General features: G+C 44.1%; 2 protein-coding genes across 2 annotated transcripts in view; one reads left to right on the top strand and one right to left on the bottom strand.

The window, feature by feature from the left end:
* The first annotated feature begins 475 nt into the window (after nt 1-475).
* CEBPG (CCAAT enhancer binding protein gamma) lies at nt 476-14447 on the top strand. Its single transcript, XM_026714486.2, has 2 exons — nt 476-543; nt 11804-14447. The coding sequence occupies exon 2, from the start codon at nt 11908-11910 to the stop codon at nt 12358-12360; it is 453 nt and encodes a 150-aa protein (XP_026570271.1). The 5' UTR covers nt 476-543; nt 11804-11907; the 3' UTR covers nt 12361-14447.
* Nucleotides 14448-16209: 1762 nt separating this feature from the next.
* Nucleotides 16210-20007, bottom strand: part of PEPD (peptidase D) — a 168463-nt gene continuing 164665 nt past the window's right edge. Inside the window, exon 15 of the mRNA XM_026714484.2 lies at nt 16210-16682. Within this exon, the coding sequence (XP_026570269.2) occupies nt 16542-16682 (141 nt within the window). The 3' untranslated portion in view covers nt 16210-16541. The remainder of the gene's footprint in view (nt 16683-20007) is intronic.

Raw genomic sequence — 20007 nt, 5'->3', positions numbered from 1 at the left:
CTATTAAAAAAGGGAGGGAAACCAGTTTTTTTCCTCATTTTTTCAGTTACTTTCCAGGCCTCCCCATCTTACTCTTGACTAGCCTAAAATGGAAGCTCGTTGGAACCCCAATCTTTGTATGTTATGTAAATTGGGCCATCACGTGAAGGTTTCCATATGGTATCGTCACACGCGTTTCATGCGTGAACAGAGTTTTGAGGGTTTTCCTGACGCGCGTCACGCGGGTCATGTGGACGCGTCAGAGGCGGGCCATCCCACAGGAGCACAAAGGACACCCCCACCGCCCCCTCCTACTCAGCCCTCCCGCCTAATTCTCCCATTGGCGGTCAGGAAGGCGCATTCTTGGGCAGCTGCTCTGCGATTGGGCCAGGCGCCTGCCAGTCGGAGGCGGGCAGGGCGATTGCATCAGCCTTGAGGTAATCCGCCTCGCGATTGGCTGGCGGACGTTTCGCAACCTCTGGCTCCCGCCTCTTCGGAGAAAGGACGACGGCGGCGGCGAGCGGAGTCGGGACTGGTGGGGCCCGCGCCTTCCTCCCGGGCCAGGTGAGTGGTTCGCGGCATCCTCTCCGCCGGCATCCGTAGACATCTGGCGGCATCCGCCCGAAGGAGCCCGGGATGGTGGTGGTGAAACCTTGGGCTGGGCCTACTACCCGTCCATTCCCCGCGCGAGAGAAGCCGGCCTAGGGCTCTGAGAGGCCAACTCCCCCTCCGGGACCTCTTGCCGCTGGACTCCGGCTCCCTTCAGCCCTCGTGCTCCGACTCCCCTCAGGCGCCCGGCGCGGTCTCCTCGCGCGCCCCCCCCGCCGCACTCCTCTGCGAGCGGCCTGGCTGTTCCCACGGCCGCCTCCTCCCCCGCTCCCCTTGGCCGGAGGGGGTCCCGGCAGGTAGGGAAGGGGAGTGCGCATGCGCCAGGCTGGATGATGCAACTTCGCAGCAACCGTGGCCCGGCCCTGCCGGGATGAAGTCATGCTTGGGCAGGCGGGGAAAGGCCGGGCGGAGAGGGGCGGGGGTGTTTTCTCTCTCTCTCTCTCTCTCTCTCTCTGCCGCAAGCGGGTCTGGGGTGGACTCGGAACACCCCCCCCCTCTTTTCGGTTGCTCCGGGCTAAGCCTGTGCTGGTTATTGGAAGGAGGTTTTGGAGTTGCTTGGAAGGGAAATAGTTCAGGAAACGGTCATTAACCGATAGGGTTTCCTTGCCTTAGCAGGGGGTTGGACTAGAAGACCTCTAAGGTCCCTTCCAGCTCTATACTATTCTATTCCATTCCCATTATTCCCATTCCTATTATTCCTATTATAATTCCTATTCCTATCCTGATCCTATCCTTGGCCGCTTCCCTAGAAGAAAACAGAAGAGCTTTCAAGATGCACGCTTGTGCTATTAAGTTTTCACACGGTTTGCAGAGTTTGTAAGAGGTGGATCATTTCGTAAGTAAAGACGAGCGACTTTAAAAAAAAAATACTTGCAATATATACTCGATGGAGGTTTTCAAGAATAGATTGGACAAACAAAGACCTCCAAGATCCCTTCCAGCCAAATCAAATTTGGGGAGTTGTAGAACAGCACGATCATTAAACCATGGTAATGTTGGACTGACACAGTGTGAGATGTCAGTGAAGGGTGGATATCCATGCTTGTGCCTGGTTTGTATTGGTGTCTGTGTATAAATCGCCACTGAGTTTCTTAGCTGTTTGATAAACCCTTGGTCATTTCACCAGGGCTGCACTGGTTATTGAAGCATAGTGAAAGCTAAAGAACCACCAAAGGATCTGCTAGCAAAAATACTTCAACTTTGTAAATCAGGAGAAAGAAAGGATATAAAAATACATCCAAATACACTGCTCAAAAAAATAAAGGGAACACAAAAATAAGACATCCTAGATCTGAATGAATGAAATATTCTTATTAAATACTTTGTTCATTACATAGTTGAACATGCTGTCAACAAAATCACACAAAAATTATCAATGGAAATTAAATTTAGCAACCCATGGAGGTCTGGATTTGGAGTTAGACTCAAAATTAAAGTGGAAAAAAACACTACAGGCTGATCCAACTTTGATGTAATGTCCTTAAAACAAGTCAAAATGAGGCTCAGTAGTGTGTGTGGCCTCCACGTGCCTGTATGACCTCCCTACAACGCCTGGGCATGTTCCTGATGAGGTGGATGGTCTCCTGAGGGATCTCCTCCCACACCTGGACTAAAGCATCCCCCAACTCCTGGACAGTCTGTTGGTGGATGGAGCGAGACATGATGTCCCAGATGTGCTCAATTGGATTCAGGTCTGGGGAATGGGCAGGCCAGTCCATAGCATCAATGCCTTCATCTTGCAGGAACTGCTGACACACTCCAGCCACATGAGGTCTAGCATTGTCTTGCATTAGGAGGAACCCAGGGCCAACCACACCAGCATATGGTCTCACAAGGGGTCTGAGGATCTCATCTCGGTACCTAATGGCAGTCAGGCTTCCTCTGGCGAGCGCATGGAGGGCTGTGCGGCCCCCTAAAGAAATGCCACCCCACACCATTACTGACCCACTGCCAAACCAGTCATGCTGGAGGATGTTGCAGGCAGCAGACCGTTCTCCACAGTGTCTCCAGACCCTGTCACGTCTGTCACATGTGCTCAGTGTGAACCTGCTTTCATCTGTGAAGAGCACAGGCTGCCAGTGGAGAATTTGCCAATCTTGGTGTTCTCTGGCAAATGCCAAACGTCCTGCTTGGTGTCGGGCTGTAAGCACAACCCCCACCTGTGGACGTCAGGCCCTCATACCACCCTCATGGAGTCTGTTTCTGACCGTTTGAGCAGCCACATGCCCATTTGTGGCCTGCTGGAGGTCATTTTGCAGGGCTCTGGCAGTGCTCCTCCTGTCCCTCCTTGCACAAAGGTGGAGGTAGCAGTCCTGATGCTGGGTTGTTACCCACCTACAGCCTCCTCCACGTCTCCTGATGTACTGGCCTGTCTCCTGGTAGCGCCTCCATGCTTGACACTACGCTGACAGACACAGCAAACCTTGCCACAACTCGCATTGATGTGCCATCCTGGATGAGCTGCACTACCTGAGCCACTTGTGTGGGTTGTAGACTCCGTCTCATGCTACCACTAGAGTGAAAGCACCGCCAGCATTCAGAAGTGACCAAACCATCAGCCAGAAAGCATAGGACCTGAGAAGTGGTCTGTGGTCACCACCTGCAGAACCACTCCTTTATTGGGGATGTCTTGCTAACTGCCTCTGCTTTCCACCTGTTGTCTATTCCATTTGCCCAAGAGCATGTGAAATTGATTGTCAATCAGTGTTGCTACCTAAGTGGACAGTTTGATTTCACAGAAGTGTGATTGACTTGGAGTTACATTGTCTTGTTTAAGTGTTCCCTTTATTTTTTTGACCAGTGTATTTGAAAATGCCAATAAGTCCTGTTCAAATGCTGACCAGAAAGTGTAAAAATAGGGTTCTATTAATAGCGCCCTGGTCAGGTAGACCAAGAAGGATGTCAGACACAATTGCTAGGAAAATCAAGCAAGTTTTACTGAAATACTTCTCTGAAGCAAAGTAGTGTGACTCTTTCAGCAGGCACAATAAGGAGATGTTTGAACATATCCAGAACAGCTTCTAAAGAAGCCTCAAAATCATTTGGAGTGATAAGATCAAAATTATTTTATGGTCACAACCATATAAACACCATATTTGGAGAAGTGCATCATCCTTGAAGCATGCAGGTGGAGCTCTGCTGTTTGGGGGTGTGTGGGTGAGCTGCAGGGAATTAAATCAACATTGAAGGCAACATACATTCAGCAGTGAAGATTCAGTGAGAGTTCTGGAGTGACCGTCACAGTCTCCTGTGCATCATTGAGTAGGGGATTTTAAACATGCAGGCCATTCCAAGGAATACATAGGACATGGAAGCTTTTTGCCAAGAAGAAGGGAAGCTTTATTGTGTAAAAAAAAGGCTTTAGTCACAATTATCATGAAAGACTGAAAGCCATCATTGATGCTAGAAGGGGCAGTGCATAATATTAAGAGTTAAGCACTTGGAACATTTTAAACAGGACTATTTTATTTCCTTTATTGCAATGGTTTATTGATTGTACTTTTCTGGGATGCCTAATAAGTTAAATTACATTTAAAAATTGCACTTCATTTGATTGCTCAAGTTTATGTACCAACTCTTACAAACTCTGCAAGGGATATATATGTATTTTTAGTATAGCTATACAGACTATTGGTTCTAAATAACTTCAGTGCTATGGCTTGCATTAGAAATATCAGCCATCAAAATGTTCAAAGTAAAGACACATTGACGTTGGAATTTCAGCTGTTTCATGTGTTTGAGCTGAGGAATCTGAGATGACCAATTGTTTCCAAAAGCAGTAGCATGTGTTCCAAGAGGCAGCTTCTTTCTGGCATGTGTAATTTGGATTTTGGTGCTAAAAAGATCAGCCTTCCAACTGAGGCATTCTGTCTTAGCGCTTCTTACAGTAATCCAGGATGGTTACAATATTATGGCTTGTAAAATGAAATTATTGCAAGCTCAGAAGGTAAGCAAGGTCATGCCTGCCTAAGGTTTGAATGGGAGGACCGGGGGAGTCCCAAGGTGGTAGACTAGGCTGAGAAGTCAACCCCCCAGAAGGCAGCCAGTGACAATAAATCACTTCTGTGCTGTTGCCAAGGAAATAAGCTCATGAAGTCCCAGGAGTTGAGTTCAGTTTGGAAACTTATTTTAATTGTTTTAATAGATTCTCAAAAAAATCTGATTATGCCTTTAGATGTTAAGATCTAACCAATCAAAAACTGCCATGGAAACTGTGATGCAGTGTTTTAAACCTATTCCCCATGATATTACCTATTTTTCATTGTGTATCATTTTAAAATTAGTAATTTAAAAAACCTAGGGGAAGGGTATTGGTATCATGGATTATAATGAAGGTTGTTGCCTTGTATATTCTCAGGGGTCAGACGACTATTCTCCAGGTAGTGGTCCTCAGCTGGAAATGCGTGCAGACACAATAGTTACCTCTTTACCATAATAAGGACTTATGAGGCAAAGGTGGAAACGTAACCCCAATGTTTCCTTACAGTTTCCTCAGATTGTGCTGATGAAATTTAGTAGCAAATCTGAGAGATAAGATTCCCACCTGTTTTCTGTGAAGGACAGAAAGATGAAGATAGGTAAGTTCGATAAGCTTCAAAAGAGTTTCAAAACAAAGCAGTTTTAAAAGTTAACTCCACAAATAGATGACAACATTGCGTCATCTTAAAACTTTTTAAATAAGTTTTTAGCAGCTGAAAGGGAGCTGATCTCATGTAGGATCAGGCTTTTTGTGTCTGATATACGTTTGGATGTTCAGGGGTTTTTCTGATGTGCATTGTTTCTTACAACTGGAAACAATGCAGGCAGCTTTTATCACTCCTTGCTTTGTGTTGGATAGAAAGAAGCAGGAAGATAGCCTTGCATCTGGATTGCAATATGGACTTAGGGTATCACCAAATTTATATACCTTGTCCATGAAAAACCTTTAGAGGAGCGTTTGTTTTCTATTGTTAATACCAAAGAGCACCCTACCAAGCTTATTACTAATATGCACAGTTTTAGGGGAAAAAAATCTGAATAAAACCATCAGGTAAAGGGATGCATATCTAGATATGCAAATCTGTAAATGTTATATGAAGTATTTATAGAAACGGACTTTTAAGCATGTTGTATTGAATATTTTAGAGAAAACTAATAAAGAGGTTACTGAATGGTAGGATATGAGTACCTCAGAAAGTTTACTTGGACTTTCTTAAGATATAGGATGGAAATTATACAGGTTAACTTGCTGTGTTAAAAATACATTACAAGAAGTTGTATAGGAAACATCATGATCAAGGCAACAGGTATATTAAGATAACTAGTGTACAAAATTGCATACTATTAGACTGATATAAAGATAAAACAAATTAGTGCAGTGAAAAGAAGCTGTGTCTGCATTCTGGCAAAAGTTTATAGTGCAGGATAGGATGACAGAGCACTTTATTTCAGCATGATAACCATTCTGTATATAATTTGCATGAGATTAAATTTATCTCTTCTGAAAAAGGATTGTAAACATTGAGGAAGATGAATTTCTGATTGCTGAACTTGTGCCCTTGTGCTTGTGGCATAATAGACTCCTCCCAGGTTTTAGGTACTCTACCTAGTTAGGTTTCATTGCTTTTTAATTTAGTGTCTCTCTTGGCTTGGCCAACTTAACAAAACGAATGCAATGTTTCTCAAACAGATTTGGGGCAGAGCCCTATATGTAAGGTACCCCAAACTGCTTTCTGGCTTGGACGATTTACTTTTTGCAACTGTTAAATTGCCCCTAGAACAGGGGTCCCCATATTTGGCAACTTTAAGACTTGTGGACTTCAACTCCCAGAATTCTCCAGCCATCATAGCTGGCTGGAGAATTCTGGGAGTTGAAGTCCACAAGCCTTAAAGTTGCCAAGTTTGGAGAGCTCTGCCCTAGAATGTCATGTTTCAGTGAGAGGAGTGGAACGTTCTGAAATTGGGGAGTTGTGCATACTCCTACAAATTAGGCAGCTAGTAAGATGTAGCCCAAATGGCCCGATTATTTAGTGGACACATTGGTCCAGCATACTTTGATAATGATTCAGAATAAGCACTCCAGCTTGTAGAAACACAGCACCTATCTGCTTTTCAATAAAGGAACCATGGCTTTTTTCAGAATACTTTGTGAATATGAAAAAAGGGGGGTCTCTTTCGTGGTTCTGTGTTTTGTACAAGCAATGTACTTTTTGCACCTGGACTGTTTCAGTAGTATCCTACAAAATTTTCCTCAAGTTAAACTTTCCATCCAGTCATAGCTCTGTTAATTATTTGCAGACCTTGAAATCATGTCCAGCCTTCCCCAACCCAATCCCACTAAATGTGTTCTGACTAGAACTTGGCGAGTGACATTATGGCATACCCGAAAGCAGAGGTACGTGTGATGAGAGTTTTTCCCCCCTCTGCCTCTTTCTTTAAAATGCTGTAGCCTCTTTGACTTTAAATCTGCATTTTGGTCTTGTAGGGGACGGTAATACTAGCCCAGGTGTTGTTTTAAAACATGAAAGAATTGCTCTATCTTTCATGTTCTTCCTACTGGTTTTCATTCATTTGCTACTCCCAGTTTTTATCACAGGCATTTTCCCTCCCCTTCCCATCACCCATTTATACACAGAAGGAAATATGTGGCCTCCAGGGTTTGTTAACCATTTTCAACCTCCGTCTCTAATCCGAACCTCCTGGTTCAGATGGCCACTAATAGCTCTTCAGTTATTTCAGATTGCCACAATTTCCCCATCTATCATAGTTTAAGAAGAGTCACTTTTTTTCCTTGATGGATCGAAGGATATCTGGCTTAATCCTTTCAAATTTGCAGGGGACAAACTTACTTCCTAACATCTTTAGCGACAAATTGTTTCCCATGGTTAATCTCTTTTCTTAATTCACTCCTCCACCACCGGCTCCTTTCTAACATTCAATATCAATAACTTTTGAGACTGGCTAATAAGACCAATATCATTGATTGAGGAAAGTTCAATTTGACCAGATTGCTTTTTGTTTTGGTACAGATGCTTAAAAGACAAGTGGCTAGAGCTGGGATGTCAAACTCGATCCAGTTTTGGGCCTTGTCAGGATTTTGTTTGCCCATGGGAGTGCGCGGCTGGGTTCTCATGACTGACTGGGGGCCGTGGCAACCTATCGCAGGCCGGATCCAGCCCATGGACAAGAGTCTGTAATTTTGAGCTCAATGTGGCAGAATGTTTCATAACAGAAATTCTGCTAGCTGCAAATTTCTCAAAACGGCAGAAATTTCAAGTGCAGGAATCTAATCTGACTTAAATACGAAGCAGTATCAATGTGCTTAAGCCAGGGGTCCCCAAACATGGCAACTTTAAGACTTGTGGACTTCAACTCCCAGAATTCTCCAGCCAGCATAGACCCCAGGCTTAAGGGCTCATATTGTGGAGAGTTAACCAGCAGATGTGGGGGGTGGGGGGGAGGTGGCCAGGTGCATTCTACAGGGAGGCACTAAGGAGTTCAGATCAGGTGGGAGCAGATAAGTCCTTCACCTAGGCCAGTGATGGCTAACCTTTTTGTTGCGGGCCGAAAGTGCACGTGTGCATGTGTACCTGCACCCTTAGTGCAATGCATGCACGGCCCCTGCCCCCTGTGCATGCGCGCACGTCCCACATGCACCCCATGCATGCGCGGCAAATACCCCAAAATCAGCTGGCTAAGGAAGCGCAGCTGTTGAAACAGAAAACGGGTGTGACCTTCATGCCAACTTCCCACTGCCTGAATAGGCAGCAGGGAAGACAGAACATCAGAAACGACAATATTACCGTGTTTACTACAATGTCAGAATCTCCAGTTGGGCACCCAGATCACAATCACAAGACCCAGAGATGCTGCAATGAAGAGAACTTGAAGGACCCGTCATAAATCCCTCTAGCTCAGTGCTGCTGCAACTTTGAACCGTCGCTGAAGGTATAACTCAAGGACTTACCTGTACAGTTAAAGTTGGAGCAGAAACATTCTGCCCCTATTTGGGCAATACTTGAGCGTAAGCCAAATGATCGTAAGCGTTTATATCTCTTGCCATTTAAGCCAGTGGTCTCCAACCTTTCCGGCTCCGCGGACTGGCAGTGGCAGCATGTGTGTGTGGTTGCTTACACAAATGAAGCTTCACCTGCTCACCCGCTGCTTGGGCGGCTCTGTTCTGATCCCCAGGCCGGGGTTTGGCAACCCTTGTCCTAGAGGCCAGCTTTCATGTCTTCCTTTTGATTCCTAGTCCCTAGATCACCTCCATAATTAGCGCAGATAGTAGTAGTTGGATTAAATGGCGGTTAGAGTCCTTTCAGTCAGGATCCAGGCTCGATGGCCCCTTTGTGTGACCTCCAGCAGGAGCCGGATGGGGGTAGGTTGATGCGATTGGCCGTAGTCTGCTTCTGGGTAGGCTCTGTGCCTTGGGAGTAAGTGGGACTGTCTTGGACTTCTCATCTCCCTGTGGAGCTGATTCCAGTCAGGAGTGAGAACTGCCACAGTTGGCCCCTACTGCATGGGGCTCTGCAGGGTTTGGTACGCTATCCAAGCCCTGTTTGGAGGATGGTCTTATAAGAAGGGGCTGGGTGAGGTTATCTATCCTCGCAAGGGGAGGTATAATCGGTATGCTGAGGATATCCAGCCGCCTGTGCACTTTTGTACCAAATAAGCTAAGCAGTACTGCTGCTGCTGTCTGGAGGCTGTGGGAGTCTGGATGGGGGAATGCCGTGCCTCAGCAGAATCCTGGCAATATTGAGGGGTTTGAGGTTTTGTAGGCTTCCAGATTTTGGAGTTTACCATCTTTGCTGCTGGGTGGGGCTTGCCTTGCCCCAAATGGACCATGTGCTCCATCTGGGGCTGCTCCTAGATTCGTGGCTCGAGAAGTTCCCATTTATACCTTTGCTTCATGAGCCAGTTCCCTTCCAGGTTCAATTCCAGGCGCTGCTTTTGGCCTTTAAAGTCCCACCTAGCACATGGCAGGGGGCTGAATCACTGGAAGGACCCACCTCTCCTCCCCCCAGTTTCATCGGCCTATCCCACCTGACAAGGTGAGGTACGTGTCTGCTAGCATCGTTTCCCCCCCTCCCCCCTTCCAGGTGAGATTAGCCCTGACTGTTGATTTCCTGGAAATCTCTTAAACCTTAGTCCTGTCAGCAAACTTGGTGACCCCATGAAATAGGGAGCCAGCAACATCATTACATTATATGCAAAACCTTGCACACACTTTCCTGTGGTTTTGTTTAAATTTGTTTCTTTAATGGTTTTTAAGGCGTTGCTTAAACTGTCAGTGCTACTCAGCATCAGCAATGGGTAGTTATATAAACTTACTAAAGAACTGTAACGCTCTTTTCCCACAATAACTGGAATACTGTCTGTTGCCAGCATGTCTGAGCATATGGAGGTGTGTGTGTGTGTGTTTCATCCCACCCCCAAAGTCCTTAAACATTGCATCACATTCTGTGTGTTAGAGAAATTAATTCTTAGAGCGCTTGAAGCTTAGATGGCTCTCGCCCAAGCAGCATCTCTTACCGGTTAGTGACATAGCACTGGAGCCATATTGGATGAAGGCTGGACTGAGGCCGTTTGAAAAGGGGGGGGGGGCAAAATTCTTCACATTCAGATTTTAGAAGGCCAAATAGCCTGGTTCTTGCTCTCCCCCCCTTCCTCCATTACCTTCCAGCTGGAAAGAATTTGGTTGAAGATCTTTAAAATAGAGCAGAAGTTAGACAGTGAGCACCGTTGCCAAGAGAAGGTTGTGAAACTGGAAACCGTGAAGGCCTGGCTAGACGTTCGTCCACTGGGGATCCCTTTGTGGTGGCTGAAAGCATCCCAGCATGTGGCTGAGAGGTTGCCTAAGAGGGGAGCAGGAATGAGATCAAGCAGCTAACATGACCGTCACTAGAGCATTTACATTTGAGAGTTGATTTCCTCGATATAAAGTTGCAGTTTTCAATAGGAAAATCATATTCACTGTACAACTGTGTAGCTGTCAAAGTATAAAGCCCTTGAAATAATTTAAGCCAGCTAAGCTAGAATCCAGAAAAAAATGCTTTGCATATGATTTTTGGACATGCTTGCATCTGGAAGCCAAAATATGTGCATTGATAGAGGAATATCACAATACTGATTTCTTCGCTTCAGAAAGGTAAATTAAAACCTTATTGTGAGTGAACCCCTTAAGCTCTGTTGCTAATTACTCAGCTTATGGGATTCAGTAATTGGTGGTTAACAGATCTTAACATTTTTGAAGTTTGTCCATGGGGGGATACAGTCTTTCTCTGTTTGAGCAATAGTTTAATAAAAATATTGAGATTTTTGACTGATATTTTTAAAATAGATTCCAAATGGTATTGGCGTATGGGAGATAGAGCAGCATTCCTGGACCCCTGCAGTACCCCTGCCTTCGGGTGGCCCTCATTCCATATGCACCCCGTTTTGTAAGAAAAAAGAACCCGATGGGATCAGATTAAAAGCTTGCATAATATTTTTTTTTTCATGGTGTGGCAAATACACCGAACATAATCTAGACCTGGATGATCTGAGATGCTCCATTTCCACAGAGGATCTAAAGGCCTATTTCTAATTCACATTATCATTGTTCTATCCAACTAATTATATCCATTTTTGGTATAACGATTAGAAACTGTGTAAGTAGTTCCTATGAAGAACAGAGAATTGGAATGATGCTTAAACAAAAGAAAACACTCAGGGTGAAAACTTGGTTGAATTGCCATAATTTTGCTAACTGTTAGAAGCAACAGAACAGGAAAAAGTTCACCTGACATTTCATTTTGCTGTGCTGCCTTCTAATCCTGCTGCGGCCACTTTTAACTTAAAGCCCTTGAAGCAGTAGCCTTGAGTTATCTTGTGCCCACAGACCTTCTTAAGATGGTAGCCTAGCAGGAGTGGTGCTAATTTTGTGTTGGAACCGATGTTGATATTCATGTTACTCTGGTATGCAACCCATGACTGAGTCACAGTTTAAGCTAATGTTAGTTTCACCAATACTACATGTATAAATAACATGATGAATTAATGCTAGGCCCTCATTGGGCAAAATGTCCATCTCATGGTACAACTGTGAATGAAGTACAATCCAAATATGGTACTGGGAAATATAAAAGACATGTGTCAGGGCAGGCATCCACTGTACAGGTTTATGGAAAATCATATTGAGGAGGGGATGTGGCGTTATACATTTTGAGAAAAAGGAAAAACTTATTTTTCTTTCTAGATTCCGCGTGGCAGCCTGTGGACAGCCGCTCCAGAAACACCGTGAAGTCCCAGACTGCATCTTTTCTTATAACTCACACTGGGTCTACAGGAGAGCTTGTCCAAATGAGCAAGGCATCACAGCAGAACACAGCTGCAGAAACCAATGGAGTAAGTGTCATCTATACCCCAGCGCACACCAGTGGGTTGCAACAAGTCCCTCAGCTGGTGCCCGTGAGTCCTGGCGGTGGGGGCAAAGCTACACCTCCAAGCAAGCAGGGCAAAAAGAATTCCCTTGTCGATAGAAACAGTGATGAATACCGCCAGCGCAGGGAACGTAATAACATGGCGGTGAAAAAGAGCCGCTTGAAAAGTAAGCAGAAAGCCCAGGACACCCTCCAGAGGGTCAACCAGCTGAAAGAAGAAAATGAACGCTTGGAGGCCAAAATCAAGCTCCTGACGAAGGAGCTGAGCGTACTGAAGGATTTGTTTCTTGAGCACGCTCACAACTTCACAGACAGTGCGCAGCCTCTGGGCACAGAAAACTCTGCAGCACATTCAGATGCCTCCGGACAATAGATAAAACTCTGTGGACTTCCCTTGACCAGGTGGATTATAGAATGGAGACAAATCTGCTCTAAACTTTGTATCATCTCTGGTTTTTAACATCATTTTTCAGTAGACTTATCCCTCTGTTTGATGCCAGGAAATTGAATGTTTATGTTAAGTATTTAAATTAAGTGTTAATGTATTTTCTTGTCAGGTTTTTGGTTTTTTTTTTGATAAATGAAAGGAGTAGGGAAACAACCTCAAATTATTGTCACTAAATTAGGGCTGCATCGTTTATTAAATTATTTAAATCTTTTCTGGGCATGATGACTAGGCAATACTTTTTTCAAAATATAAATTGTTTTTAAGGTAAGAATTTACAGACATTCTTCTCAGACTCCAGTTTATCTTGCCCAGGAAGAGGTGCCTGTTTCAAAGTGATTTCTGCAAGGCAAAATGTGTAAGTGTGAACGATCCCCAGGTATTCATGTGCACATTTACATGCTTCACCAAATTATCTTTGTGAAATGGTTGAAAGCCTTAAATTAGTTGTTCGGTTGACAGCTTTTCTTCAGCAGGGTAGCAATTAAATGTCCATAGACTGATAATCAGCTGAAGAGTTGATTAAACAAGCTTTAAAATTTTTTCCTTTTCCACTTATTTTGGTAGTGCATGACTTATTTTGTAATATAGGTTGGGATTTTCAAATATGTAGTTCAAATACTTGCTGTGTAAAACTTCTGTAGTTGAGGTTTGCTCAGTAGCGGTGCCTAACAAATTGTTTAGTTAAGGGAAAGGTTGGCTAACACCACAAGGGTTGTGGGCTTCTCCAAGCCCCGTGGTCTGTTATCTGTGGTCTGAAAATGGGCTTGCTCTCGGTGTGGCCAAGTGGAATTGGGCAACTATAATGACTATCTACAAATATCTGCAGCGTCTGCCCAGGAATTTTGTTTCTTTTTTTGAGGAGGGGGGAAGGATGCTGCTGCTGCTGCTTTTCCCACCACCCCTAAATGAGTTGCCTAGAGTGTGGATGGAAATTGGGGTCTGCATACAGGCTTTCACTTCATCACTGGGTGGATTTATGCAGTTTTAAGACTATTATTTGGTGAACAGGTTACTGGGGCAGGGTTCCCACAAAGGCATAAGTGACCCTAACCCTCTGGCTTTGTGTGAGGGTGTGATTGTGGCTTGATCCAGAGATCAATTCTACTTCAAGGTCACATTTTCAAGGTTTGCAATGGTTTGGAGACAGATAACATTCAAAATAATTGAGAGCTAGTTTAGTTTAGTGGTGAAGGTATCAGGCTCAGGGGAATGGGGATTCCAGTCCTTAGACCTGAAAGGCAACTGGGTGACACTGGGCCAGTCACTCTCATTCGGTCCCAGCACGAAAATCGTGCTCACTTAACAGGGTTGTTGCTGTGAGGAAAAGAGGAGGAGGAAGGACAATTAGGTATGTTCGCTGCTCTGTTTATAAAAATAAAGGCAGGATGAAAAAAAAAAACCAGGTAATTATGAGATATCTAGAGTTGGTCTCGATAGTGAGATGAGTGGCATATAAATTTAATAAAATGAATGAATAAATATGAGCCACATCATGTCGTCCTCCCATCTTCAGCAAGGTCTTAATTTTGTGATGTTCCATAGCAGAACTGCTTTCTTTTTGATTCATGACCAGAAGGAATTCCTTGCTCATTGAGAAGGGAAAAAAAATCAAAACCTTACTATTATTACCCACCCAGGGTCAATTTTAATTCCACAGTGAACCAAAAATACACGATCATCTTTCCAACGGAGTCCATAAAATTACATCTTTTGCTTTATGTCAATCCTGTGGCCACAAACATGAGGCTTTTTGATGCTTCAAATGCTGGTGGTATATATATATATATATTTTATTTGAGTAGAAGAAAACATATTTGACAGAGCAGGGAAGTTCATGAATCGTTAATTTATTTTCTTTCACAATCTCTCCATTCATAGTATGTTTGCATATATGGCTGGGCTAGTGAAAATGACTTTTATACCTCCCCCCTTTTTGAAGTTACCGTGTTTGTACATGTATTTAGAAAAACTCGATTGTGGTAGAAAATATTAATAAAAAGCCTTAAAACAAACACGCTGACCTATATTTCTGTAAAGCTGTAATACTTTTTATTTGAAGCCTAATTGTTTCAGGCTAACAAGCTGCAGTTCCAATAATACTGAATTTGGAGAGTAGGAAGAGGAATGGATTATCTTGGAGAGGTATAAAAATATTCCTGAGTATATTATGCAAGAATCATCGCACACAGAATGATTTAAAAAACCTACAGTCTCCCCCTCTCATCCAATAAATGTCATGTTTTATATAAAAAATGTCTTACTATATAAATCATTTATGCATTTGTAGACTAAATGTGACATTTAAAAATTGTAAAATACAGGTAAGAGATTATTTTCCAATCCATAACCATAATAACCTTAAAAGCCAGTCATATCTAGTTTTCAAATATTTTTTTCCACTTTTCGAAAGTGCTTGCAGCATACTTTTATTTTACATTTTACTTGAAGCTTCCATTGGGGTAGGATATCTACTTTCTTTCATGCCAGGCGAAAAGTTAATCTAATTTGGGGATCCCAATTTAGCTTGTTTGCTCCCCTTCTTCAATTCTGGCTTTCATTCCTCTCTAAATGTATTTATTTATGTACTCGGTTTTTCATATTCTTGATGCATTCTTAGCATCACTTTTTAAAATTTATCCCTAATAAACATTTATCTACTACATCATAGAAGCTAAAAAGCTACTTGAATCTTTCCATCCTTTACAACTTGCAACACAGAGCATGCTCACATTTTGCTTCTTTTAATTAGTATTTTAATACCTTGGCATTTTACTTTCCTACTCATAAGTGTTCTGTAAATATTTCTGAAAGTCTTGTTACATACTCAAGGTGTTTGTGATTCCTTTCTCTTGTATAATTTTCTAGTTCTACAGATTCCATACTTTTTAAAAATCTCTCTCTCTCCAGATTTTTGTTTGCAGGTTTCTCATTTAAAAGGTACAGCAAAAGGGAATTCGGTTAAAGTATATAAGGCAGTAAAATACTATTTTGAAGTAAAACTTTACAGGAAATCCTTGACTTATGACGGTCCATTAATGATAGGTCAAAATTATGATGGGCCCAGAATGAGCCACCCCTGCGATCCTGTGACCACATTTTGGGCACTTGGTACCCTGTTCAGCTTTGCAACCACTTGCAGTGTCCTGTGGCCATGGGACTACGATTGGCAATATTTTTTGCCAGTTTCCAGCCCCCCCCCCCCAAAGAAATTGCAGCCACAGAAATTGCTTTACTTCCTAAAAAAAAAAAAGTCTGGTCACAAGGGTCTCATGACTCAGGACGATAACTGGAAATGGTCGTAAAGTCAAGGACTACCATATTACTCAAGCATATATGCAAATTGCAAACAGTATTAGGCAAAATGAACGTGGATGTCAAGCGAAGTTTTGTTTCTCCATTGCAAAGTTGGGAAGAATGTGAAATCAGGAGTTCTTTCTCGAGGAAATCAACGTTGGGAGTTACACGCTTTAGAATAAGCCAACATAGTCACTAAGCCACCACGATGAGCATGCCCAGAGTGGCAAGAAGTTGGTGCCTCCTCCCTCCCTCTCTCTTGTCTCCCTCCCCCTCCCTCTGTCTGACTCACTCTCTCTCTCTCTCTCTCTCTTGGGCTAAAGGTGACCTGGGGTTGGGGGGAAAGCCGGGGTCAAAGCAGACCAGAGGGCCTTCCTTTCTACCCCCCACCCTTTAAGGCAGCTGGGACATCGTCAAACCTTTCAAAACCTGAACACTGAAAAGAGGGTCTCGGAAAAAGAACGGAAGGCCAAAGCGATCTTCAAAGCAAGACTTTTTTTTATTCATTGATTTCATTTGGCAGAACTTGGGCTCTTTATTGGCTATGAAGAAGAAACGGGATTCGGTTGCACTGATTCCTGTATTTGCTTATCAGCGGCTACGCCCGTCATTCGGGGCAAAACTTGTCAAGAGGCAAGACGGAGAATCGAGATTTGGTGCCGTCGCTTCCCCCCCCCCCAATATCTTCCCAAGGGGGGGAAAAAACGACTTTGATTTGGAAAGCTGCTTTCCCTTGCAACAAGCAGGCTTCTCTTGAGGCGCAAGGCAGGCTGGCTGCAAGGAGCCCCAAACCTCCAGGGCGGAGTGGACACCTAGCTAGAAGACGAAGCAAAAGATTTGGTGCTGCCCTGAGCCTCGGCCAGGAAGGCTTCGACTTCTGCGACCGTACGAGGGACACAAGTCAGCAGTTCCATGCCGTTGGCTGTCACCACAATATCGTCCTCGATCCGTACCTGGGAAAAGACAAGACACACCTCATCAGGTGCAGAGTCAGAGCAAAACGACGCGGCTTTTCTGCTTTAACCTGGCTTAGTTAAGCCTAGGCAACCCTTTGCAGAGATCGAAACAATTCTGTGGCTAAGGTTGCCTCCCTGCCTCACAGCCAGTGGAACAGCTGGCCTCCAGGAATCGGGGGCCTCCCTGGTGGTGGTTAAGCAAGAGACCGGACAGGCACTTCTCTGCAATGGGATGGGGCACGGGGGTCAAACATCACGGCTTTGTCACGTGACGTACTGGGACCTTCTCCCCCCTTCGCTAAACTGGGCAGGGGCGGGGCCAGCACGTGATGCATCCAGCCTGGTTTGACACCCCTGGTATGTATATTCTGCTTGAGCAAAGGGCTGGACTAGAAGACCTCCAAGGTTCTATTTTTATTTATTTCTATTATTTCTCTCTCTCTCTCCCTCCATCCCTCCCTCTTCCTCCTCTTCCTCTCCTTCTCTTCTTTTTCCTCCTCTTCCTCCTCTTCCTTCTCCCCCTCTCCTTCCTCCTCCTCCTCCCTATCCTATCCTATCCTATCCTATCCTATCCTATCCTATCCTATCCTTTATTCTATTCTGTTATCTCTTATTCTTTATTCTACTTATCCTATTCTACTTCCTCAAAGAAGCTGCAGAGAAAACGTGGGCTCTTCAAATCCTTTGGTTGTAGGGTAGAGTGGCGTGGAGACAGTTCTTCTCCACCAGCACAAGTACTCCTCAACTTACAACTATTCCTTTAGTGACCATTCAAAGTTACAATGACACTGAAAAAAGTGACGCATGGCCATTTGTCACTCTTGCAACCATTGCAGCCTTTCCATGATCACGTGATCAAAATCCAGACACTTGGCAACTGACCCACATTTATGACAGATGCAAGGTCCTGGGGTGGGGGGTGTCATGTAAATTACCTTTTGCAACCTTCTGACAACCAAAGTCAAATGGGAAAACCAGATTCAGTTAACAATTGTGATACTAACTTAACAACAGCAGTGATTCACTTAATGACTGTGGCAAGAAAGGTTGTAAAATGGAGCCAAATTCACCTGGCAAATGTCTCGCTTAGCAACAGAAACGTTGGCTCAATTGTGCTCGTAAGCCAAGGACTACCTGTAATCATAACGGGGATGAAAACAGCCGACCTGAGAACGTCCCTTCATGCACCTGGCTACTACTTTGGGGTCCTGCCTCAGGTGAGAGGAGCGTGTGGCCCATTGCCATGAACCGCTCAAAGCAAGTAGGGGTAACGTCGTTCTTTTAGGAAGCCCTGTTCCGTTCTTAGACTGCATCATGTGGATCACTCATTTTGTTACACCTCCCTCCACAAATTAATCTGACTACAGAGGGTTGGAGATGCAAGGTATAAATATAAGCAATGTAAATTAGGTGCTCAGCATTGAAAATATGCTGCCTGCATAACAGATTAAAGGAAGGGACTGTGTAGGCCATCTAGTCCAACCCCCAGCCCAAACAGGAGACCCTACACCATTTCTGACAGAGGGCAGTCCAGTCTCTTCTTGAAAGCTTCCAGGGATGAAGCTCCCACAATTTCCGAAGGCAACTTCTGTTCCACGGGTTGATTGCTCTCACTGTCAGAAAGTTTATTTCCAGGTTGAATCTCTCCTCGATCAGTTTCCATCCATTATTATTCCTTGTCTGGCCTTCGGGTGCTTTGGACAATAGCTTGACCCCCTCCTCCCTCCTCTCTGTGGCATAGGATGTTATCAGCTCCCGTTGGGTCAATTGCCTCAAATAAAGATCCAGCGTAAGTCCAACTTTGGGGCTGCAGCATAAATACATTTTGCCTTCCTCTTCCCTGTTTGTTAAGCTCTATTCATCCCTTTGCCTTTGAAAAAGGAGCCATGAGATAGGATGCTTTGTAGCTGATACTGTTACTAAGGTCTCTGAAACCTTTCCTATTCTCATTGGGTGCGAAAGAAAAGGCCACACCGTTCTGCACCCAGTCTCTGCGCCCAGTGCTAATCTCTTCTGGTCAAATATGCAGACTCCGTCATTATCCCTTATCTTATCAGAAATGTGCTGGTAAGCCTGTAAGCTGCAATAAAAGCAATTTTATCCCAAGTGTCAAAGCCAAAGGAACACAAACCCTGGTGATTCCCACTATGCGCGGCCTGTAATTGTTTCTGACCTCTTAGCATTTTGATCTAAAAATAATGCTAGTTTAACATTTGTCCTGCTTGCAAAATTGCCTATTTATTCAAACAAAGCCAGTCATTGAGTCTTATTAAAGTGCTCAGTGAAGCTGACTGTCAAATTATCTTCATTATTTAAGATTAATTTAAACGTTATTATGGACCAGAATTAAATAAGCTTGGCCGAATGTGTGCAGCAGGCAGCTGGCAGCTGTTCAGTCTAAATCTACAAATTCTCACTCTTTACTATCCAGGAAACGGCAACTGCTCTCTTTTCATTGACAAAAAGAGGCCTTCTACCTGGACAAATCAAAGACTTTGGCCACCTCATCAGAAGGAAGGACTCACTAAAGCACTCGATGTGAGCTTAAATGGACTCTGGAGGATAGTAGTAGAGGACAGGAAGGCCTGGAGGAACGTTGTCCGTGGGGTCGCGATGGGTCGGACATGACTTTGCAACTAACAATAATAACAACCTGGACAAAACATTGACCTCCCCTTTCTCCCCTTCATAGAGATCAAAATGAGCCAGTAGAAATACTTGTATTTCTAAGTTTCTCCCAATGATAAACCTGCACTTGTCAGGACTTTGGATCAGGCTCCTTGGAAATCTTCACAGAGCGCTACACAATGTGTGGCCATCCCAGACACCCACTTGCACAGCTTCTTGGGCAGTAGATACACACATGCAAACCCTTCTGAATTTATGGGGCTGTATTTTACAGCATTCCTGGCCAGTAAGGCCAGCAGAACCTGCCATGCGGCGAAGTCAACTGCACAGTAGAAGGCTGGTCTTTTCCTGCAAATTCAGATCACCAAACCAAACTCTCAATCCCCCGTGTGGTTGCTGAGGAAAATTCTGATTCCAAATCACTCTAAATGAATGTTAGTCATGCCGAGGGTGTTTAACTTGCAATTTCATGGTTCTAAATCAGGATTCTTCAAACTTGCTGGCTGGGGAATTCTGGGGGATGAAGCCCACAAGTCTCAAAGTTGACAAGTTTGGAGATCCCTGTTCTACATGCTATTTTGATGTCCCATTTGTTTTCCATTGATTTTTATCTGGTGATCCCGAATCAAGTTATGGTAAACAAAAGGCTACGTGAAATGCAGAAGGAGAGAAGAACAGGGATGAAACCAACCAA

Source organism: Pseudonaja textilis, chromosome 11 (genome assembly GCF_049901715.1).
Source record: "Pseudonaja textilis isolate UNSWEBS1 chromosome 11, rPseTex1.2, whole genome shotgun sequence".
NCBI classification, from domain to species: domain Eukaryota; kingdom Metazoa; phylum Chordata; class Lepidosauria; order Squamata; family Elapidae; genus Pseudonaja; species Pseudonaja textilis.
This window is presented reverse-complemented; position numbering and strand designations above follow the sequence as displayed.